This window comes from Dipteris shenzhenensis, chromosome 18 (assembly GCF_047967505.1).
Source record: "Dipteris shenzhenensis isolate YYH24624 ecotype China chromosome 18, Dip_SZ_1.0, whole genome shotgun sequence".
NCBI lineage: Eukaryota > Viridiplantae > Streptophyta > Polypodiopsida > Gleicheniales > Dipteridaceae > Dipteris > Dipteris shenzhenensis.
In genome coordinates, this window is record NC_141613.1 from 3,783,854 (window position 1) to 3,808,366 (window position 24,513).

Genomic DNA, 24,513 nt, shown 5'->3' on the forward strand with positions numbered 1-24,513 from the left:
GTATTGGATAAGAATGAGTACGGCTTCGTTAAACAATCAAGGGAGGACATGCCGGTATATGCTTCATCTACTTTTATGAAAGCCTTTCACAATTGGAAAAGTGAACAATGAAGCTGATTTAAGTATTTTTATGTAGATTCGTACTTCCATGATCAATGTGTTAAAAGAATCAATTGGAACCATGGTTTTAAACAAAGTTCGTCACAAGCATCACTTGAACTCTAGACTCACTCGAACGTGGTCGCTCGATGTTTTGACTTACCCCCTAGCCCATAAGCTAGATTCACATAGATCACCTTTCTACCATCAACGGTCTCATTGATAGACCTCATCTGACATGCAAGTCACAATCCATCTAGTGTCTCGGGCTCACACATGGCTTCTCCTCATAAGGGGCCCTTACAACTTGAGCACCTTAGACCATTAGTGGTTACCAGCAGGGTGGGGCATTGAACATATCAACACCCCCCCTCAATGTCCACCCATAGGTGAACTACCTTCTCAGTCCAATGCCGAGTCTCTGAAGATGACCCTGAAGCTGATCCTTCCCAAGTGCCTTGGTGAAGATATCTACTCCATTTTGCTCTATTGGACAGTAGACCAATTCCACTATCTCTTCCTTGATTAAATCACGCACATAGTGATACTGAATCTCTATATGTTTTGTGCGCACATGAAACACTGTATTTTTAGCAATGGCCATACAAATTTGATTGTCGCACCTCAGCATAGTTGCCTCATCCTCTTGCACTCCCATGTGCAAGCAGCAAAACATGATGCCTTGTACTCAGCCTCGATAGAAGACAATGCCATTGTTGGTTGTTTCTTACTGATCCAAGAGAAGATACCTGAACCTAAAGAGAAACAATATCCAGAAACTGATTTCTTGGAATCAACATCTCCAGCCCAATCTGAGTCACAATGACCAGCCAAGGAAGTGCCCGTATGATAAGTGATGCCATAATCAAGAGTGCCCTTCACATATCTGAGCACCTGTATCCCTGCATTCTAATGATTCTCTCGAGGCTTATTAGAGAACCTGCTCAAAATGCCAATAGCAAAACTGATGTCCGGTCTGGTGTTGCATAGATAGATGAGACTGCCGACCAACTTCCTGTACCTCCTGATGTCTGCTGGTGGTGAGGTATCCTCCATAGATAGCCTCGCATTTACCTCCATAGGTGTAGCTATCTCCTTGCACTCGGACATACCAAATGCCTTCAAGATCTCCCTTGCATATTTCTACTGAGAGATGAAGATCTTGCCTGGCTCTTGCCAGACTTCAATCCCCAAACAGTAGTGCATCAAGCCTAAGTTTGTCATCTCATGGTTTCTTATCACTGTAAGCCTCATGTGGTATTTTACCTTTGAGTGCCTTTGTATAATTGCGATTAAGGATGTAAACTGTAGTATTGATAGCCTCAGCCCAAAAGTGGTTTGGCAGTCCAACACCTTTCAACACACACCTCCCCATCTCCATAGTGGTCCGCATTCGGCATTCAACAACCGAATTTTGCTGAGGCATATGTGGTGTCGTTGTTTGTCGCTTGATCCCTTTGCTTTTGCAAAAATCTCCAAACTTTGTAGAAACAAACTCACCACCACCATCCGATCTGATTTTCTTCACTTTTCTCCTTGTTTCATTTACAACAAGCTGTAGCCATTCTTTCAAATTACCAAAAGCTTGAGCCTTTTCGTGAAGAAAGTACACCCACATCTTCCTACTATAGTCGTCAACAATCAATAAAAAATAGGAAGATCCCCCCAAGGCTTGTGTAGGCATCTTACCGCACAAGTCAACATGCACCAACTCTAGAGGAGCGTTTGCTCTATTCTTGCTTTCTTGTGGGAATGCCTTTCTCTGTTGCTTGCCCATCATGCAAGCTTCACACGGTTCTTTGATTTCTACTACTGCAGGTAAGTGAGCAACCATACCTTGCTTCTACATCTCCTTCAACACTACAAATCCGATGTGGCCGAATCTTTCGTGCCAAAGTCTGCTTGTGCCCACTCTAGCGGTGGCTGTAAGAGCACTTAGCTCATTCAAGTTGTTCCTCCTTACTCCTGTGCCAACAATATTGCCTACACTATCCAGAATTTCTCGTCTTGTTACCTCACCTCATGGTCAAGGTCAGTTATGGAAGCAACTGATAGCAAATTTCTCTTGATTTGTGGAACATACATCACATTAGATAGTTTCTTAACATCTCCATTTACAGAAACAAAATGAAACCGTACCTGTACCCTTAACAGGGCATTTCGCATTATTTCCAACCATCAAGGTGATGGGTTCCTAAAGAGGCTACATGGAACAATAGACCCTTCTTGCAAGTCATATGATGGGAGGAACCACTATCCAACACCCATGAATTAGTGGTTGATGCTTCTTGAACTAAGGAACACTCTTCCTCAATGGCCAGAAATAGATCCAACTCTACTTCCGCTATATTAGCTATCTCTTTCCCCTTATCTGTCTTCTTCAAGGTACCATTCTTTTCATCTGCTTTCTTGACCTGGCAATTTGCAATCACATGGCCCTTCTTCTTGTAGTAGCAATATGTTCTAGGCCACAGGTGCCTTAGATGTATGCTGAATCAAGGTCAAAACACTATCAATAGTACGTGTAACCAGGGCACACAGAGCATCTGCGTTCCTGCATTTCCAAGCTCATAGAAGGTTGGCATTAAGAGGTATCATTTTCCTCGGATTTGCTGGGTCAGGGGTTCCTTATGGTTCTGGGTCAACAGTCTCCAGTATTGTCTCCAGAAGCTCATATGAATCCAAAATAATAGTAATTTTAAACTTCCACAGAGTGTAGTTCGTACCATCTAGCTTGCCTTCAGTAAAGGCTGGTGGGCGAATCCTCAACGCTTGGATTGTTGGTGCAGCTACAGCTGCTGAACTCGAGCCACTTCCTATTGCCATCACTCCGTATGCTGTTGAAGCCCTCGCCTCTCTTCTACTCTTCGATCCTTAGAGCCGCCTGGGCTCTGATATCATGTTAGATTACACGGTGCAACGAAACAGAAACTGAACAAAGAGTAGAGAGTACACAGCAAACTGGAGATGAACAAAATTTTCCTTCAACACTGATGTAGTATAGATGATGGCTCCATCCACCTGTGCGCTCCCACAGTGGAGCTTAGATGGCGATCTAGATAGATACTAGGTGAATAGCTACGAGCTGGAAGATCTGATATGATATGATCTGAATTGATCTGATGCAATGGACTGGGGAGGTCGCCTCTTTATAGCTCTATGAGGACGGTAGTCGGATCAATGTAGTCGGTCGAATTGACTAGTCAACCTAGTCGGTTGAGCCAACCAATCAGCTAGGAGCCAGCTGGCCCCCATACCCTAGCAAGAGTAAGGGGCTCCGACACAATCAAGACAATGTGTCTCATTGTGCTACTAGCTTACCTACCCTGCCTAGCCCATAGGCTAGACTCACATAGATTACCTTTCTACCATCAACGGTCTCATTGATAGACCTCATTTGACATGCAAGTCAGGATCCATCCAGTGTCCCGGGCTCACACATGGCTTCTGCTCATATGGGGGCCATACAACTTGAGCAGCTTGGACCACTGGTGGTTACCAAGAGGGTGGGGCATTGAGCATATCTAACAACATGTCTATAAGATTATAAGAGGAGGGGTTATTGCAAGGCTTATCTAGCTTCTGGGTATGGATTCCGCCCCTTTAGTTATAAGACGAGGAGGATTGATGTGTTACCTTCAATATACTTTGCCAATAAGGTTTTTTCCTTCGTTTATGTTAGATGAAATTGAAGGCTTTTGAACATTTGTAGAGCATGTGGTTAGAGGTTACGTAGAACCTGGGCAAAACCCTCCATTGTTTTAATGGTCAAAATGTGAAACTGAGGCGAAACATGAAAAACAAAGCAATTGAAAATAGGAGGTGGAAGAAGAAGAAAGGCTCTTAGGGGTCAATGGAAGAGGCAAGGGAAATGAGAGGTATGATGTGGAGGAGTGTTTGTCCAAATGTAAGTGGAAGGGTTTGGGGAAGAGAGCCTTTGAGAAAATTCTTCCTTTAATTTTACTTTCTTGTGAGGTGGAAGCATCTTGGGAAAATGGGTGGCTAAGAGGGCATGGAGCATAGATGTATGGGGAATGTATAGGCATCACCACTATGCGATGTATGTATGCATGGTTGATGATATAGGCATGGGTGCCATGAGCCACCCACATGTGCATCACCGTTGTGTTTGTTTTTTCAAACGTTATATAATTAACTACTTTTTTGATCGTAGTAAGAGTTATGATGGCTAGATTTTGCATCCCAAGATAATGGCTTAAGGGTAGTTATTAGGACCCTATGGCTTGAGGTTAGTTATTAGGGACCCTCAACTCACCAAACTACAATATGAGTAAATAGGGACCCTAAACTCATCAAAGTGGGGTTGGGGGAGGTCATGTGCATGTTTATTAGGGTTGTGTGTCCATGGCCAGGTTGTGTTGACCATGGTTTAGTGCTGCATGGTACATGGATACCTCATATTTTGTTGGGAGGGTATGGAGGATGATGACCATCTTGTTGATGTCACTAGTTACCTAGGCAACCTCCTATTGGCAAGTATGCTTGCTTGTTGTGAGGCTTAAGGGTGTTTAGAGACTACCCTCACTCAGGCCTGGGGATCTCTACCATGGGCTGGACGTAGGTGAGCAATCTTGCTAGTTTGTGATTGTGGGCATCCCCATAGTGGGGTAGTTTGTAAAACACCATATCACACAATTCTGTGAACGTATTCGAGGTGCGATGACGATCTCCCATTGGCACGTATGCTTGCTTGTTGTTGCGAGGGCTAAGGGTGCATATAGAGTACATTAACCCATGCTGTGGGCTGGAAGTGGTGAATGGGTAGTCTATAAAGAGCTGTTCCTGCATAGTGGGGGGGCGGTGTAGGTGCTCACACCTCGATAGTGTTGAAATGAATCCGTGGAGGCTTGCAATCGGAGCAATTGCCATAGCGTGTGAGCGGGCACTAAGCATGGCCACTGCGGGGGTAGTCTGGAAACAAAAGGGGTGGAGGGGGGAAGATGGTAGGGCACCGAAGCACGCGGTGAGGGGGAGGTGCGGTTCTAGAAATGTCTGGGAGGGGGGGATACTATAAGAGAATGACAAGAATTAAATTTTGAGGTGAGATTTAATTAAAGGAAAGGGGGAAAGGAAGGCAATTTTTCTAATAATTTAAAAGGTTTGCCCTTTTTCCGTGATGTTCTTAAGAGTCTTGTTCATCATCTTCATTTTCGTCTTCTTCTTCTTCTTCGTCATCGTCTTGTTGCTCAGCTGCTGCTGCTGCTGCTGCTCTGTTCTGCAGAGCTCCTCTGCAAACCCTAATCTTGCCTTCCCTCACTCCCTCCCTCCCTCCCTCCCTCCTCCTTCCGCCATGAGTGTCGTCGGCCTCGACGTTGGCAACGAAAACTGTATCGTTGCCGTTGCCCGTCAGCGTGGTATCGATGTCGTCCTTAACGATGAATCCAAGCGTGAAACCCCCGCCCTCGTCTCCTTCAGTGATAAACAGCGCTTCATCGGCACCGCTGCCTCCGCTTCCCTCACCATGAACCCCAAGAACACCGTCGCCCAGATCAAACGCCTCATCGGGAAGCGCTTCCGTGACCCCGACGTGCAGCAGGACTTGCGCACTCTGCCGTTCCAGGTCACCGAGGGGCCCGACGGTACGCCTCTCATCTATGTTCAGTACCTCGGGGAGCGGAAAGCGTTCACACCCACGCAGATTCTTGGTATGATCTTGGGCAACCTCAAGAGCATTGCGGAGAAGAACCTCCAGACTCATGTTGCGGATTGCGTGATTGGAATTCCCGTCTTTTTCACCGAGATGCAGCGCAGAGCTTACTTGGACGCCGCGGCCATTGCTGGCCTCCGACCCCTTCGCTTGATGCATGAAACCACTGCGACTGCTCTTGCCTACGGGATTTACAAGACGGATTTGCCTGAAAACGATCCGATCAATGTTGTTTTTGTGGACGTTGGGCATTCCTCTATGCAGGTGTGCGTCGCTGCTTTCAAAAAGGGACAACTGAAGGTTTTGGGGCATGCATTCGACCGGTCTCTGGGGGGCAGGGACTTTGATGAAGTCCTATTCCAGCATTTCTGCGAGAAGTTTAAGGAGGAGTACAAGATTGACGTGCCTTCGAATGCCAGGGCATGTCAGAGGCTTCGTGCCGCCTGTGAAAAGATGAAGAAAGTGCTTAGTGCCAATCCCGAGGCTCCTCTGAACATCGAGTGTTTGATGGACGAAAAAGATGTGAGGGGGTTTATGAAGCGGGATGTTTTCGAAGAGCTAGCGCAGCCCATCCTCGACCGCGTGAAGGTGTTGTGCGAAAAAGCCTTAGTGGAGGCTAACGTTTCTACTGACAAGATCTACGCTGTGGAGGTAGTGGGATCGGGCTCTCGGGTCCCATCAATACTCAAGATTCTCGTCAGCGTGTTTAAGAAGGAGCCGAGCCGAACGATGAATGCGAGCGAATGTATAGCTCGGGGTTGTGCCCTCCAGTGTGCGATGCTGAGCCCAACATTTAGGGTTCGGGAGTTTGAGGTAACGACAGGAGCTGCATTCGTGGATCTCTTGTAGCATTACATTCCGTTTCGATTTGTATACATGGCTTCTCGAGTGGACGCTCATTGTTTATTTTCATTTATCTGGTTATTGATCTCTCTCGGAGTTGCCTTGTTTCATTACAATGCGCAGGTTCAAGATGCGTTTCCGTATTCCATTGCTTTATGCTGGAAAGGGTCTGCACCAGAATCAGAAGAGGGTGGAGCTCCCGCAGAATCTCAATCCACCAGTATTGTCTTCCCTAAAGGAAATCCTGTACCGAGCACTAAGATGCTGACTTTCTATAGATCGGGCACGTTTACTATCGACGTTTTTTATGCGGAACCTGAAGATCTTCCACCTGGAACTCCACTGAAGATAAGCACATTCACTGTAAGTTACGATAATGATCAGGAAGGATCACTTTTGATTTTCAGCAATTCTTTTCCCCCTGAGGCATCTTAGGCTGGTGGAAGCTGATCCACCCGAGACCTCCTACACTCTTTTCTAGGCGTGTTGTTATACTGCTGGCTTCAATGTGCTTTGGGTGCGGGAGCCCCCTTTGGTCTGTTACAATGGAGCAAGTCTGAGCTTTGTCTTGCGATTATTGTCTTGTTAGTGCAGACTGTAGTTGGTCTCTTTGTATTCCCTTCTCGTGTGAATGCCCAAGGTTGTATGCACGTATGATGTTTTTGTGTTTGAGTGTATGACAGGTGCAAGCACTATGCTATGTTAGGTGATCAGCACCTTATCGGTTGTCTGTTCAGATCCGAGAAACGACACGTCCTTGAACTGATTCTGGGCTGATCCCCCTTCATCTGTTTTGTCTTGTAGATTGGTCCTTTCCAGCCCACGAAGGCAGAGAAGGCCAAGATCAAAGTGAAGATCCGCTTGAATTTGCATGGAATTGTGTCTGTAGAATCCGCAACTGTAAGTTTGTGGCCATGCAGATTGCTGCTGCTTTCTTCCAGTTTTGCAAACAGAATGTAAATGAATGTGCTAGTCTTCTACCGTTTTGGTCTCTAAACAGATTATTTGCTTGGGTCTTTGCTACGTTAGATGATAGAGGAGGAAGAAGTGGAAGTCCCAGTCACCAAGGCCAAGGAAGATGGCAAGGCTCCATCGGCAATGGAGACAGACAAAGACACAGGTGCAGAGGCGGCGGAGGCTACTGCTGATGGAAATGAAGCTAAAATGGATGCAGCTGCAAATGACAATGCAGAGCCTGGAAGTGGAGGTCCAATGGGTGGAACCGAAAATGGTGTCTCAGGGGAATCAAAGATGGAAGTTGAACCTCCCAAGGTTGTTCTCTGAATACATTTTTTGGATGGTTTTGTCGGGAAACTTTAATAGACGTTATCATGGACGTGTTACAAGAAGCTGTCGTCATTTTTTGTGTGTACTCACAAAAAGGGTGGCTTCTGTTTCTTTGTCTTCTAATAGTGAACAGGAGTTGATATGGTGTTAATTAATGAAGTCCTTCGCCTGGGTTAAGTTTTGTTGTTGAAGTCCCCTAAGCTTTGGAAGTGATAGGAAGAATGCATTAGGCACAGCAGGAATGCACTAGGCACTAATCTTTGTTTGTGGAATTTAACTGCATTGAATACATAGTTTTGCATTGATTATCAATGCAGATACTCCATGAGGTATTTGCCTTTGGTGAACTGTGGTCTGGGAACAAAAGGTCGTTTAGGTTTGTTATTCTGTATGAATCTCTTAGATTTCGGCTTGAAGCTTTATTTTGTTTTGTCAGCTTTGGGATGCGACCTTAGATCAGGGAATCTTTAAGTGTGGTTGTATAAAGCTATTTTTGGTTTCACATATGATAGGATTTAATCTTAATTTTTTTGTAAAGGGAAGGGCCAGGAGGAAGGTACTTATGAGCATTTCCTCCAAGTTTGCAAATGTTTTGAAAATGTACACCTTGCAGGTTTAGACGTGTCAAAATAGTGAACCCTAGATTCACATTTTGGTTATTCTATCAACCAAAGTTCTCTTCATTATCTATTCTAGTGTATCCTTTTCAACCAATCTTTGTATTTCTCAATTGCTCTATTTAAGTTAAAATTGAATATGTATATACATTGGCAACCAATAGGCTTCATTTCAGCTATAGTAAATCTCTCATGACCATTTTTTATTTTTCATAAGGGCATCATGCTCCCATCCACTGAAAGTTTCCATTCAAGTCATTTGGATAAAGTAGCTTCATTTATCTCGATGACTTTGGCCTTGTTTTTTTTACCCAGACTTTCCATGCTTGTTGTCAGATGCAATGCTAGTTGTGCGATGCCAGAGCTAATGAATGCCCTTCCATGTCTCTCTTGAAAAGAATTGTTTTATCTGATTATGATATATATATTTCACATGCAGAAAGATGCTGTGAAGAAAAAGAAGTCCAAGAGAAAAGACGTTGCAGTGAATGAGTCTGTTGTTGGAGGCCTTGCTCAGAATGAGCTTCAAAAGTTTGTTGAGAAGGAGTATGAAATGGCTCTTCAGGATAGGATTATGGAAGAAACCAAGGATAAAAAAAATGCTGTGGAATCGTACGTGTATGATATGCGGAATAAGGTATACACTTCATTCCCTGTGGATTCTTGTTCTTCATTCCTGCCCCCTAAAATTGCTGTGGAGCATTCTAAGGAGAATCAGGCAGATACATGTCTAACCTTTTAAGGGTAGTTAGTTCAAGCAACTATGCAGGTGGTCCTTTGTTCAGTCTTTCTGTTGTCCTTTTGAGAGAAGCACTTACAAAATTTCATCTATAGAACCAAAGCACATTTTGTATTAAATTTTTGCTAGAGTTCTATTCTCTCTCTTCCTCTCTTCCTTGTGTCTATTTGCTTGGTAAATTTTGCCAATTCTTAATGAGCTGCTGACTTAAGCTTGCCAACTGCTTGGTGATGATACAGAGATTCCTGAAGGTTGAGACTAAAGGTGATCGCTGTTTTTTAAAAAAATTAAGGAGTGGAAATATCTTTCAAATTTGTTTTATGAGATTTTAAGAATAAAGTATGATTAATATTTCTGCAGGAGCCTTCATTGTGTCTGAGCCTGTCCATCACAGTTGAAAAAGTGATACGATCTTAGCATGCCTGTGCTTTTGATAATATGGTTCTGTACTTGTATACAAAACAGCAATGGTCCATGCCATGCAAGGGAGGTTTGTTTACAAGGGCTCCTAAGGTCTATATATCAACAAACTTGCATAAAAATGTATTATTATTTTAAACAAATAAAAAAATGATAATAGCTGTTTCTTGGTGTTTGAGTTGTTGTCTCATTTGTTTTCTTACACGTACATTGGATTGTCTTTGCTCCCTTGTGTTAGCACATTGGTTGTTGTTTCTTTCTTTTTCTTCTATAGTTAATTAATTAATTTATTATTTGTTTTTTAAAGAGTTAAGTTCAATTGTGATGGAAATTTAACCTAATTTCTCTCTCTCTCTCTCTCTCTCTCTCTCTCTCTCTCCGGGTTTCTTCTTATTTTTTGCTTTGTTTCTTCTATCAAAGTTTTTATTGTTTGGTTGCGAAGCATTAGGTTTACGCAAGACATTCTGAAATCTTTCAACACCCAAATGGGAGCTTATGCTTGGGTACTGATGAGAGCGTAGGCATAGCTTTGCTTACTAAGTTCTTATTCTTTTTTTATGTTTCTCATTTACTCATAATTTTGTCTAGAATCGCTTACAAATGTCCTTCTTTCCTTTGTTTTTTAGCTTATTCAATAAAAGAATTTTAATTTGTAGGATTGGATATATTTTAGTTCTTTAGATACAAGTTTTGGGTTAGACTTGGTGTTGGGAAAATACCTCCTCTCTCATATATATGTGCATAAGGAGAGGGTGTTCGAGCTGCAACTGTGGCATATTTTGTCCTGCTGGAAGGAGCTGTTGGAGTTGATGGGGTTTTTGAGGAACAGGAGGAGGGAGAGAGGTTGGGCCATTCTTTATTGGCCATGTCACTCTCTCTCGCACACACTCCCGCCCACCCGCACGCACAGATGCGAGTAGGACCACGTAATTTGTGTATAGGAGAATCTAGAGCAAGGATCCGGCTAGAGAGCAGCCAGTCCCCCTAGAGTCCCAATAAAAGTCTCAAGCTCGTCTATATAGAGGCCAAACAAACTAGGTGATGGACAACCTTATTTCATCCCAATAGTGCCCATAGATGCTGGCATCCCCACAGAAGACACAGGGACAGATCCAGCAGTACAGATGTCTGCAGAAGACAAAGCATTGATACTATTGCTTTTACATGTTAGGCCAAGTGCTGCGACCAATAACTGCCCCATAGAACTAAGCCTTTTTAAAGCTTTTTTTCTCAAAGAAAGTTCAATCCGCCAATACACAAACATGGGGTCTATCTGTGGATTAAGTTAGATGAAAAGTACGAAGCAAGGCATCTTTTCAGAATTGAAGTTGTACGTGCTGCCATGCAAAGTAGAACTCCCCCATGCACGTGGCATGCACACTGGAATTCCTGCGTGCTTGTACGCACCTCATGCATGCTGCATGCAGCCACTAGAACTTCTGCATGCTTGCATGCACACTGCATCCTGTCAGATAGGACTCTTGCATGCAACCGCATGCACACTGCATGCAGTCACTAGAACTTCTGCATGCTTATATGCAACCACAGGCAAGCTGCATGCAGTCACAAACTTGCATGCAATCTACTGCTCACTCTGCATGGCGCCTGCCTTAAATTCAGGCACATGCACTCTATTTCTTGACATGCAAGGCCACGGACTGAAGCTAACAGAAGCCAACTGCATGATGTTTCACATTGCACACTACCCAAGATAGACAGTACTTGCAGCTTATGCCAGGCCATGCAATCAAAGAGTAACGGCAAATAGCAGTTGCAGATTCTATCCACTTGAGAGTAAGGTGAAATCAGTCCTTGGAGACCTGCACTAGCCCTGGCAAACCTGCCCTTATCAGTGGAACTTTCCCCTGTCAACACAAACAGGGTGCGGCAGCAAATCTGTAGCTTGAGCAATCATTTAGGAATGGCAAGGAAGCTGTTCCAAGCTGCACAAAGACTCCGACTAGGCCAAACAGCATAATGTGACAAACAGCAAGTCACTTGTTCAAGCCTCCACCAGCAACCCATACTGGTAAATTTGCTGATACAAGGAGTCGAAACACCGAGCATGCAATCTTATGCATGCTTGCGACAAGCTCACTTCTGCACAGATCTTCCTGCTGCAAGCTGAAAGCTATACTCAGGCTGTTCCTCCTCCAACTTCTTAAGAGCTGCAATTTGAAGTTAGCCTATGCTGTTCCGAAACCTAAAGCAGCTTCACCACACGCACATAGTTTCTTCCACAACTGTGCTTATCCAACTAGGATTTTCTCAATCCTTCTCTGTCTATTTTTGTCAAGCATCCTTCACAGGGATAAACACACCAAAGGGATTTAACGCTCTCCCCAAAGCAAGTTGGCTTGAAGGGTTCTGTGGCTGAAGGCCACGCACGATAGAAATGCTTGGAAAGAGGAAAAAAGGGTCCAGCGGCAATAACGAAACAGTCCCAACCAGGTCAATCACTTTTGACCTTGTAGGTTGACTTTGTAGGTTAAGAACTTCAAACTAGAGTCCTAGATATGGGGGGACAATCTTGCTAAGCGACCCATAGGGCACAAGCTGCCCAAGTATAGGCTTCGTACGTTGGACACACCCTTGGTCTTGAATTCTAGACCACTGTGAGAGTTAGCAAGGCTCAAGGTCAAGACATGTGGGCATATGTCCAAAGGAGGTTTTTGCAAGCCTTTTGGGTTTGTTTGCAATCCAAGTATACCTTTTCTTTGTGCTGCTTGGAAGTTTCACAAAACTCCCAAAAAGCCAAGATTTATTGCAGCTGCTTGTGAGACTACTTTGACGGATGTCTCTAAATGGCTAAGCTACTGCTTCAAAGCCATGTTGCCTAGTGTCCATGAACTTTGGAGGGACTTATTAAAAGAGGCAGATGTCCCCTCCCACTCAAGTTGGATTTTAAATGACTCTGTAGGAGTGATTCTTGTTGTAAAATTTTTTAATTCCTCTCGAAGCATTCAAAAAAAAGAGTCTCCTATTTTCCTTCAAACCTATGATTTTATGACGCTTTACACAAAGATTGAGCTGGAAGACTTGAAGTTTAGAATAAAAAAGCTAGTGGCTGAAGTTTTCAATATGAGATTTGACAAAGATAGATGCAAAGTGCTAAAAGTTGAGAAAACAACCTTATTTCTTGCGGCTAAAAAATAAAGATCATGACATAGGTTCTAAAAAGAAAAGATACACAAAGGTAGTAAGTGTGGAAGATGTTTGCTCTTGGATAGATTTTCTTTTAGATAATCTTTACATCACAATAGGTGATTCTTTGTTTCAACAAATTATAGGAATCCCCATGGGCACTAATTGTGCCGTCTTTTTAGCAAACTTTTATCTTTTCACTTATGAATTTGAGTTTATGCAACGTCTTATTTCTATCAATACCTGCCCTATCATTTTACATAAGCTTAGCCAAGTTAGGCGTTTTATAAATGATTTATTTGTATCAGATGTTCCTAACTTTCAAGACTTTATGTACAAAGACGCTAGTGCTTTTGGAGAAGGAATCTATCCTCGTGACTCTTGTGAACTGAACTGCACTTCAAGAGGGGGTTCTTGTGTTTTCTTAGATCTTAGAATTTCTCAATCTACCATAGGATTAGAGGTTGATATATACGATAAACGTGAACAATTTGATTACACATTATAAAAATGCCTCACATTGACTCAAACATTTCTGATTTGGCAAAATATGGAGTCATTTCTTCCCAATTCCATAGATTTTCCCGCCTTTGTACAACTAAGGAGTCTTTTATCACTCAATGTAGTAATTTGATCACTTTACTATTACACAAGAGGTATAATCCAAGGAAAATAATGAAAAAAGTAAGCACAATCTTAGATATGAAGTCTTTTATCTATGGTGTATCGGCCTTAGGTATGTTTAGAATGATTGAACATAAGCTGAAAACAAAAAGCGGGGAGCTGAATAGCCCGTTTTTCTTTTAGTTTCAAAAGAGAGTTTGCTTGAGTATATGCTTGTGCTTTCTAAGTTAGAAATGTATTTGACTCTTTGTAGGAAACAATACATAAGTGTAAAGGACCATTTAGCTTTTTACGTTTTAAATGAGAGTGAGAGTGAGAGAGAGAGAGAGAGAGAGAGAGAGAGAGAGAGAGAGCAATATTCCAGTTTTTTGGAAGATTTTGTTTCTTGACTTGCTTGCTTATTTTTGCTAAGTCACCTGCTTCCTTTCTTCTTTATTTCTTGTTTTCTCTCTCTTTTGTTTATTTGACGTATTTTAGTAAGCAGTGGGTTTGCCCAAGAGACTCCGCGGGTCTTTAGAAACCCAGTATAGCTGCTTATGCTTGGGCATTGATGACGACTTAAGTGTTGCTTTGCTTGCTAAGTATGTCTTCCTTTTGTTGTTCTTAAAAGTTTTTGTTCACCTCTTTTTTCTTCTCTTTCATATTCTCTTTTATTTTCTCTTTTATTTTTTGTGTAGATTTTTGATCTTTAGAACAACAAAAAATCTAAATTTGTATGATTGGACTTATTCTAGTCTTGCAAAGGTATATGTCCAAAGGAGGTTCCAACTCCTCGGATGTTGAATATTGAGCCCTTGAATCATATTTCTAGGTCTAGCATTGGCTATCTTAGGTGCAGCCCAAATAGCTCCCTAACTAGCTCTAATTTTTAATTGCCAGGTCCAATTCACAAGATCTAAACTTTATCCATGCTATCTCTAGTCTCAATCCTAGGTTAGAGTTCACCCTAACCCTAGATCCAATCCAAGGTCACACGTTAGCTTGGCCTTAACCTTAGGCAGCTCAGTCTAGGTTAGGCCCTAGTTAGTCCAGTTATGGACATAGCACTCTCAAATTGGTTGTCTTGGAGAAACTCCCTTTTGTCGATTTCTTCTACTTGTCATACTGTTGAGATTGCTTCTGCTCTTGAGATTGAGCTTGAGGTTGTTGGAAGGGTTGCTGTAATGGTGCACTATCTAGGGGATGCAAATGGTAGCAGTGATGCTTTTATTGGCTGTATGCTTGTATTATATTCTCCATTAGCAACATCCCTTTGTTTTTTCTTGCATTTGGGTTTCCGATGGCTTGAAACGAAGGAACCAAGTGTACTTGCAAATGGATAATGAAGAAAGCACAAGGTGTACTTTCATACCATTTTGGATATCCAACCGCAGTCCATGCAAGAACGAAGTGTACTTGCAAATGGATAATGAAAAAGCACAAGGTGATCCTATATGGCCCGAAAGTCAATTGATTGACTAGGACTAGGATTAGATGTCCTAACTAGTTTACAAGGCCATACCAAGGCTGAAAACTAACAAACCCCCCTCCATGGTATGGCTGAAACATCCTGGGTACTGAAATACTTGGAATCTATATCATGGTTGCACATATTTGTCCATGATGGATACCTATGGTAGTATAGAGAAGCAAAATCACGTAACAATTGGTACAAAGTGTAAAGCTTGCCAAAAAGCTTCAAACATGGGTTGTGGTAGAGCCTTCGTGAAGAGATTTGCTAAGTTATCCTCTGTGGGAATGTAGGACAATTGTATGTCCGTAGTTGACAATCACTCTCGAACATAATGATAGTGCAGCTCAATGTGCTTTGTATGCTTATGAAACAGGATTACGTGCATTGGCCAAAGCACTCTAGTTAGTGTGGATCGTGGTAGAAGAGGCTTGGCTGACATTAAGATTTGTTGTAACTTTTGAAGCCAAGCACACCTTATAGTGGCTGTGAAGGTTGCCCTGTACAGCTTCACAACGCAAAGTAGCAACGGTGGGCTGCTTCTTATTAAAACAAGAGATGCATGAAGAGCCAAGCATGAAATAGTTGCCATTGTGTGTGTCATAACTTGCCCAATCGCTGCTTGTGAATGCATGCAAAACCAATGAAGATGGATCACCATAGAAGAGTCTGAAATGCTATGTGGCCTTCAAGTTCACTGCCTGCCAATCCTGTGTGCTGGGCTTGTGCATGTACCTGCCTAACTAGGAAATGGCATATGCAAATCTAACTGGGTATTACATAAGTAAATAAGACATCCCATAGGCTGCTGGTAAAGAGTGACATTAAATGGGGCACTCCCATCCTTGGAGGAGAATCAGAAGCCAAGCTCCAATGGAGTAGGAACGAGCTTACAATCTTCGAATGGGAAGTGCTGCAAGAGCTGTCTAATATATTTGGATTGACTCATCATTACACTCCCTCAACATTAGCAAACTAGATGCCCAAACAGTAGTGCAGCCTGCCCATATTTGATATTGCAAGTGATTTCTGCAAGTCTGCCTTGAAATCTACAATTTTCTGCATGTCTTGGCCCGAGACATTCTGAAAGCCAAGGCAGAACAAAAAAGAATGTATCTTGGCATTCCATCCCACGATGGCTGCTTCAAACCATGGAGGGCCTTTTTCAGCCGGCATACCTGATTTTCAGAACCTTCAACCTCAAATGCTGAAGGTTGGGTGACATAGACCTCTTCCAGTAAATCCCCATGAAGGAAAGCGGTCTCTCCAAATGCTCGTGGGATGCAAGAGCAATGGCGCACTGAATAGTCGCAGTGTGGGAAGTGGGAGCGAAATGTCTCCTCAAAGTCAACAGTGTGTTGCTGGGAATAGCCTTTTGCAACAAGGCGGGCGTTGTACGATCAACATTGCCATCAACTTTGCATTTTAATGTGAACATCAAATCCACTTAGTGACTGGCACATTTGCTGGCAGACAAGTCACATAACTCCCAAGTGCCGTTAGCATGAATAGAATCACCTCATGGCCTGCCTCCATTCATTGCTTTGAAATGCATGTCAGTGACATGGAGGCTTCTCATCGTAGAAAATGGCAATCAATGCAATGTCAAGCTCAAGCAAATTGCCATGGAGCTGGCAGCAAGTGCCTGTGGATGAGAGATAGGTTTAGTCTCTGATTTAGATGAAAGGCCCCGAAAATTCTTGGATAGCAAGAAGTGACGCACCAAGTACAACCACATGGTGTAATTGCTACTATCAAGTTTGTCTTCAGCTGAGATCGTTCTAGAAAAATTCATGTTGGCCATTGCAAATGAAAATTCCCAAAAAAGAAAGTGCCCTGCAAATGTAAAAGCCTCAAGGCTATCACTGCAATGAGCAGGCTGCTCAAAAGTTGACTCAATATCTACAAATGTCAACTTTAAAAAACAGCAAAATCTTTGCAAATGGTGAATGCCCAATGAAGTGTTCAAATACTGAGCAAAATGCAGAAGGCTGTCCTACAATGTATGACTATAATAATCTGCAAATGTCAATGCTCCAAAAGCATAAAGCTTCTTTGCAAATGTTATCCAGTCCTCAGATTTGCTCAAAAGTGACTTGAAATTGAATTGTCAGGCAAAGTGGGGAAAGCTGCAAGTGTTAATCTGGTAATAGTCCCTTCAGCTTAATGTCACTATACCAGCATGCAATCCTGCAATAAATTGTCAGTGGCCTAAAAAAGCCTCAAAATCTACCAAATCAGAGTGCTAAAAATAGCAAATGTTTGCAAATTTTTCACACATCGAGTGAAAAAAATGTAAGAAAGGCTGCCAAATACTTTTTCCTAAATTGCATCCCAATGTCAAAAGCTCCCTTTTCTTGAGAGAAATTGCAGCAAAGAGGGCAAAAACAAGAAAGGCTGCAAATTTATCTGTAAAATTACTATCTGACTATAATTTCTGTGACAGTAGTCAAAATGCCCCAAATTTTGTGAAGTCTAACAAGTAACAGTACAAAGTTGTGAGTATAACGTTCAAACGGCAATTGTACGTTCGAAATTGTGACATCCTGTGCAGACAAGTATGCTGAGTCAAGCATTTGCGCACGTTTGTAGGGGTGGCTGATGCCGTATTGGCAGCAAGCGTATGTACGTGCACCTTGCAAGAACTGCACGGAAAGAAAACAGCTCTTGTATGGATAACTGTACGGGGCAAATCCAGTGGACTGTATGGCGCTGATTGTACAAATGTCACTGATTGAACGGAAGCTTTTGGCCTGTACGGCACAGTGTACAGATGGTATGGATCAGGCTGTACAATCAGCCGCACGCTGTTGTATGGACAGATTGTCTAGCAGCTGAACGATGTGCGGCGAGCTGTACAGACTAACTGAGCGTACGGCCTTTGCACACTTGGCTGTACAGATGACGACGCTTGTACGCTTAGCACTTGCATGGGATAATTGCAAATGGTGACGTCCACAGGAGTGAACGACAGCTCCTTGTTGGCAGCGAAATGTGCAACAAATGGAGGTGGAGCAGCAAGAGTGCAACTTGGATGGAGCAGTCCAAAGCAAAAATGTGCTCTGATACCACGGTTGGGTGTGGGGAGAAATGGAATGGAGATGGAATGCAAGAGAGCAAACAAGCTGAAGGAACCGAGTGTAATTGCAAATGGATATGAAGAAAGTACAAGGGTGGCTACTATATGGCCCAAAGTAAATTGGCTGACTAGGACTAGGACTAAATGTCCTAACTAGCCTACAAGGCCATCCCAGGGCTAAGTGCTAACAATCAAGCGATGGCCTTGCCTGTCAAGTTTATCTTGGGTCTGAACAAAATAACTCTTGAATTGATTTAGCCAAGACAATAGACTAATGGTTTGTCTTTTTGTCGTATCTGTTGAAGTGTTTTCCTAGAAAAGGCCTGAGTGGAACTCGTCTCAGCATTGTGGTTTAGAAATGAGCGTCTTATATAGGTAAGACACTTAAGACACTATCAGCTGATCATTTAAGAGTCTTTGTAGTAGAATTGGGATGCCCAATATCTTGAGCCATATACTTACATCTCTGACTCTACCTCAGACTGTCGCTCCTCTTCCATCCCATTTCTTATTCCTGATCATGTGGAGCAGCTCCTGCTTTATAAAATAACGAGGCACAGGATTGTAAGGATTGTCCTCAAGCTTTTCATTGTCAATCGAGGCAATTGTCACTGTAGGAAGTGATGACCACTTATGGATTATGGGCATGTTCCTGCATTCATCTAGATGCATGCTATTGCGATGATCTTTCTCCAATCTGATTTGAGTTTCCACAAGTTCTTTCATAGTTCTTATTTAAATATTCACACAAGCTAGATTAGTATGGGATATCTTGCATTACTTGTGTCCAAATGGTTGTGTGTTGATGTACATTTTCTGCTATATTGTTGCAGATGTATGAAAAGTACCGGGATTATGCCACAGATGAAGAAAGAGAGAAGTTGTCTGAGAGGCTGCAGGAGACAGAAGATTGGCTGTATGAGGAGGGTGAAGATGAATCAAAAGGTGTTTATGTTGCTAAGTTGGCAGAGCTGAAAACGGTCAGTGGTTCTCTCTCTCTCTCTCTCACACACACACACACACACACACACACACAAAAGTATTCTTGTCTTCCATTGGATATAAAGGATTGATCTCTCTTCTTTGACTACCTTTTGATTAGCCGTCTCCTTAGGTGCTAGCCTTTGTCATGGCTGAGTCTGCCCTTCACCTCCGGAGTGTCAACAGAAACTCAGTACGAAGACTTTTTATAAATGGATGCCCAATTACGGTGTGTGGATTTGTATGTGTGAGGGCTTGTGTGTATACTATGGTCTATACCCACTGTTGGGCGCTGATGACGGTAGTGGGAATGTCATAGTAGCTAGTCTCTGCTATGCATGATGGAGTTGTTGGTTTTCAACCTTATGAGTGACTATCATGAGATTGAAACTGCACTATGTTGTGTTTTTAGAGGATGAGTTTGGGCATGTTCCTGGCCTCATCTAGGTATATGTGTGTGTGTGTGTGTGTGTGTGTGTTTCTCTCTCTCTCTCTCTTTCTCTATATATGTATATATATATATATATAGAGAGAGAGAGAGAGAGAGAGAGTCTATCGGGCTTTCGAAGCCCAAAGAAGGAGAGAGAGAGAGAGAGAGAGAGAGAGAGAGTCTATCGGGCTTTCGAAGCCCAAAGAAGGTATGTCACCATTGCTGATTTGTTGATGTGAAAATATTTTTGGAGAGCTGTGTGGTCGAATAATATTGAAGATTTGTAAGGAGAACCTGTGCTGATGTTTTGGTCTTTGTGTACATAGTTTGGGGATCCAATCGAGGAAAGATTTAAGGAGGAGGAGGCTCGTGGGCCTGGCATAGAGCAGCTGCTATACTGTATCAACAGTTTCCGCGAAGCTGCTAGATCCAAAGATCCTAAATTTGATCACATAGATCACTCAGAGAAAGATAAGGCAAGCTATCTGATTGTGCTGTAGGCTTGTCTGTTTATTTTGATCATCCACCCCAGGACAGGACTTATGCTTGTAATTATATTCTCTGAAAAAATGCAGGTTATCCTTGAATGTAACAAGGCAGAAGACTGGCTCAGGGAATTGAAGGAGCAGCAAGATCGCCTTCCTAGGTCAGCAAACCCTGTACTCCTTTCCGGAGATGTGAAGAAGAAGACTGAAACATTGGATCGGTATGTATGTTGAAACCTCTTGTCTACTTCTCTTGCAATCTGGAAATTTGTAGTATCTACACATGCACCCGCTGCCCCCCCAACCCCCACACGTGCGTGTATTTCCAGAGACAGAAATATCTGTAAATCACGTGTATTTGTACGTGGTCAGAAATATCTGTAAAAAAATATGCAGATGTGAGTTTCCATCCCTCCTACTTTTTCGGGAAAGGCAATCACAGAAATAGTAAAAGATTCTACTTTTTGAGGGGGAGTGATAGATAATCCTTGCTGAAAGAGTTGTTTTTAGACCTGCCATTTTCTACTATGAACATGTATAATTCAAATTTGATTTTGTGAAACTTGCTATCAGGTTTTGCAAGCCTGTCATGACCAAACCAAGGCCAGCACCTCCCAAACCTGCTGCTTCTCCAGAACCAAAGGGAGCTAAAGGCAAAGATACAGAGAGCAATGCTACAAATGGATTCGCAGCTGCTGGTGGAGATGCACAGCCTTCTGAGCCAATGGACACTGAAAACCCACAGCAAGATGCAGATACAATGCAGACTGATTAGTAATTTAGAAAGTATTTGAGAGAATGATTAATGGAATCTTTTTTAATCCCCTTATTTTGAGAGTTGGAGTACAACGTTAATTGACCGCGCAGCTTCGAAGAGAGGGGGCTTCAAAAAGTCTTCTCAAATTATTGAGGTGGGGTCACATAATTAGTCCCCGCAGGCTTTTAAAACCCTGGAGAAAAGGATGGTTATCTAAATTTTCATCGTCTGGCAAGGAGCATCCATTGTGTATCCTGGACGTTTTTGCTAGTAGGATAGCCCTTAGTCGGTCATGCTGAGATGTGTGGGCTTTGACAGGGACTGTATTTGCTAGCGATATATTTTCTGGTATTTCATTTCTGTGGTAGTGAATGAGACTGATAAACGAGAATCTGAATATCTTACATGGTGAATATATATAGATATATAGATAGATAGATATATATATATATATAAGTTTTTGTGTAACATCCAAATAGATTTTTATAAAATTGAGACAATTCGAAGGGAGTTGCATGGGCAGAATCTTCTGTTAAGAGTTGACGTTCTTGGACATGTTTTGTTCCAAATACCTCAAGATTGAAAAATCATCACGGCGTGTTTCTTGTGACTATTTGCATCATTGGAACTGATCGGTAGCATTGGAGAGCAAAATATCAGATGGTAGGGGTGTGTTTAGCATCGATGAAAAATTGTATGCAAATGCCTTCCTTGGTTAGGCCAAAAAATGAGATGTGTGATTATTTTCTTGCAAGTCATATATCCAGTCAGTCATTTAAGCTAATATGGTCTGCCTCAAGTTTCATGTGCACTGTGGCAAGTTATTTGTGTTGATACCTAGGTTCTGAACTCTCCCAAAATATTGCCTGTGTTGTGAATGTCTTAAATAAATTGTGGGGCAAAATTGACATCTTGGTGCTATTTTGAAGCCTGTGACCGAGACGTCTATGTTGTCCTAGTGCGTGAACTGGCTAGCAGCTGCTCACTGTTGGTTCAGAGTCAAGGGGTTTCCTGTTAGCATGAACAGTTTCAAACATCGAAAGGCCCTCAGATTTTCTACCAGGCTTTTAAATTTTTAATCTATTGGTAAGGTATGCGTGTTGTCTGACAGCAAAAAATTACGTTGATAAGCAACAATCCCATCAATGAAGCTATTTGTGGCCCTGCTAAGGGTCTTGGGAAAAGATGAAGGGGGGCAATACGCAGATAAAATATGAATAGTGCATTGGTCTATTGATAATGTTAGGATTTAGTAGTGGTTTAAGTTAAATTTAGTAGTTGTATAGGCTAGATTTAAGAGTTGAAAGCTTTTGTTGGACCCCCCCACTCCATGTAATGAATGTTCCAGAGATTTTCAACTTAGCTCAAGCATGGCTTTTATTGGTTTTGCCACCTTTTTTAAAGCACCGAAATTATTTACAACTTGGAAAACAAATGTCCTTTTCCCTCTTTCTTGTCATTTCCCTCTTCTACTGTCTTCTGCTATTTTTCATTAATGGAGTAGATGAACCCCTTTGCAATAAAGGAAAAGATAGCGAACCATTATTTTTGAAGGGGAGGCTTAGAACGTGTCGTATTTGTGCCGCTTTCAGCTTTTTTTGCCTGTGGGTTCTTTTGAACATTTTTAATATATGCTTCATTTCCTTAGAAATTTTTCCAGAATAGGTGAACTAAATCTGGAGTGCTTGTAAAATCTATACTTTGAAAATGCTTTGTCAGGGGAACTTGCTAGAGGGGAGGGTAGTGGTTCTGTTACCGTTGTGAGCTGAGGTACTAAGGTAAAAACAAATTTTCTGAACAGTGGGCAGGTGTACAAGTATAAATGTCCAATTTGTGAAGGGTGCAAAATAGTTTGATGCTCCTTTGGTTCGCATACCTTGACAAACTCCATTTCACGGATGGTTTCAGAGAGAAATGGTTCGACTTCAAAAGAAAGGAGTTGAGGAGAATTGATCTCAAAAAATTTCTTAACTCTAAACTCTTCGTGCTAATTCTTGTTTTAAGTAATTCAGGTAAATAGTGGTTATTGCAGTGATTGTTTTGATAGGTAGCAAAGTTTACCCTAAAATAATTTTGGCCTTGTTTAAATTGCCTCCCAGAATGGGGCAGCAAGTCTGGGAACGAGAGGGGCTTAATTAGGACCATAAAGGGTTATGAAGCATCTGTTCACTCATGTTGGAATAGGAATTGTGGCTAGGTACATGTGGGCCAGATCGGACTTATTTTTGGGGTAGAGGCTGTAGTCAGCTAGCCTCATGACCTCAAAACACTTAACCTGAATGTGAAGAGCTTTAATCACGTTGCATGCAAAAGTTTCAAAGGGAAATTGATGGGTATCGAAGAGATGTGGGACAAGGTAGTTTAACCAGAGCTCATAGGTTGGCTTTGGTTCTTCTCCAGTTGGAGTTGGAACTCTTAAGTGTTCTGAATGTCTGAGCTTCCTCAAAGTTTAGTGATTGTGGATACATAAGAGCAATACCTTTTGTCATTCATGTATGAAAGCATGGTAATTCATTATTGATTCTCGATTGTGGATACATAAGAGCAATACCTTTTGACATTCATGTATGAAAGCATGGTAATTCATTATTGATTCTTGGAAGCTTTGACCATTTTGTCTTTATGCCTTTGCATGGATATTTAAATGTACTCTCATATGTCATAAGTTCTAGTTTTTACAACCTTTGGGCCTAGCTATCACCCACGGTTTTGTCAACCCCAGGAGCCTCTCACCAATTAGCACTAAGTAAATTGTGTTCTATCATTTTTTTTCAGTCTTCAAGTTTAAGAAGTCCCTCTCTTCTTCATTAATGCATGTTGTCTATGCGTTGCTGGTTGCAATTCACTCTTATAATGGAAAGATTTAGAACAAAATTCTGATTAATGTAAGCACATCCAAAGATTGTTGCAAGTAGACCATGTTTATTCTTGGAGATGTACATTAATTGTCTAACAGCCATGTTCTCCAGGGAGCAAATGATGGGTGCCCTTCCATGAACTGATCTTGGAGTTATGCATGCTTATGGGCACATTGTTTTGGATCTGAACTAGATTTGAACAACCGACACCGTTGAAAGACACTTCTTGGTATATTTGGGATTATTCAACGTTTTAAGATAAATGTTGTATTAATAACTAAATACAATTAATTGCCTAATTCAGAAAGAACATTGACATAAGACTACACAATGGATAACTTTCAATTTAGGAGTCCAATGAGCATGATTCCAAAGCCGTCTTTAAAAAAAAAATTCGTATAAAAAAGCCAAGCCAGAAAATAAAATTTGCATTAGCTTTCAATAATTCAAGTTCATCAAAAAGACCTAATGTAACATAACAATCTAACGCAAGCTAATGAGGGGAAGGGAGGTTAAGAGGGAGGGACATATGGTTGAAGAGGTGGTGAGAAAGGAGATAGGGGAGGGTTGAGGTGAGGAAAGGGGGAGGGGGGGAGCTTTGAGGTGAGGAGAAGAGGGGGAGGAGGGGAGTGTTGGGTGAGGAGAAGAGGGGGAGGAGGGTAGGAGGGAGAGGTCAGGAGAAGAGGAGGGAGAGGTGAGTAGAGGGGCGAGGGGAAGAGGTGAAGAGAGGGGTGAGGAGAGATGCGAGGAGAAGAGGGGGAGAGGGAGAGGCAAGGAGGGGTGCGGGGAAGAGAGGCGAGGATAGGGGTGAAGGGAGGGTTGAGGCGGAGGGGTTGAGGAAAGGGGCGAGGGGAAGAAGGGGCGAGGGGAAGAGGTGAGAAGAGAGGTGAGGAGAAGAGGGGGAGAGGGAGAGGCAAGGAGGGGTGAGGGGAAGAGAGGCGATGGAAGGGGTGAGGACAGGGGTGAAGGGAGGGTTGAGGCGGAGGGGTTAAGGAAAGGGGTGAGGGGAGATGAGGGGGGCAATGGGAGGGG

At 42.5% G+C, this 24,513-nt stretch overlaps 1 protein-coding gene across 1 annotated transcript; it reads left to right on the top strand.

Moving 5' to 3' along the window:
- Positions 1 to 5,260: 5,260 nt before the first annotated feature.
- Positions 5,261 to 20,983, top strand: LOC147890715 (heat shock 70 kDa protein 14-like). The gene is made up of 9 exons (XM_087389936.1): positions 5,261 to 6,580; positions 6,734 to 6,973; positions 7,415 to 7,510; positions 7,640 to 7,882; positions 8,954 to 9,151; positions 18,804 to 18,950; positions 19,708 to 19,857; positions 19,957 to 20,087; positions 20,440 to 20,983. The coding sequence occupies exons 1-9, from the start codon at positions 5,411 to 5,413 to the stop codon at positions 20,639 to 20,641; spliced, it is 2,577 nt and encodes an 858-aa protein (XP_087246062.1). The 5' UTR covers positions 5,261 to 5,410; the 3' UTR covers positions 20,642 to 20,983.
- Positions 20,984 to 24,513: the final 3,530 nt, after the last annotated feature.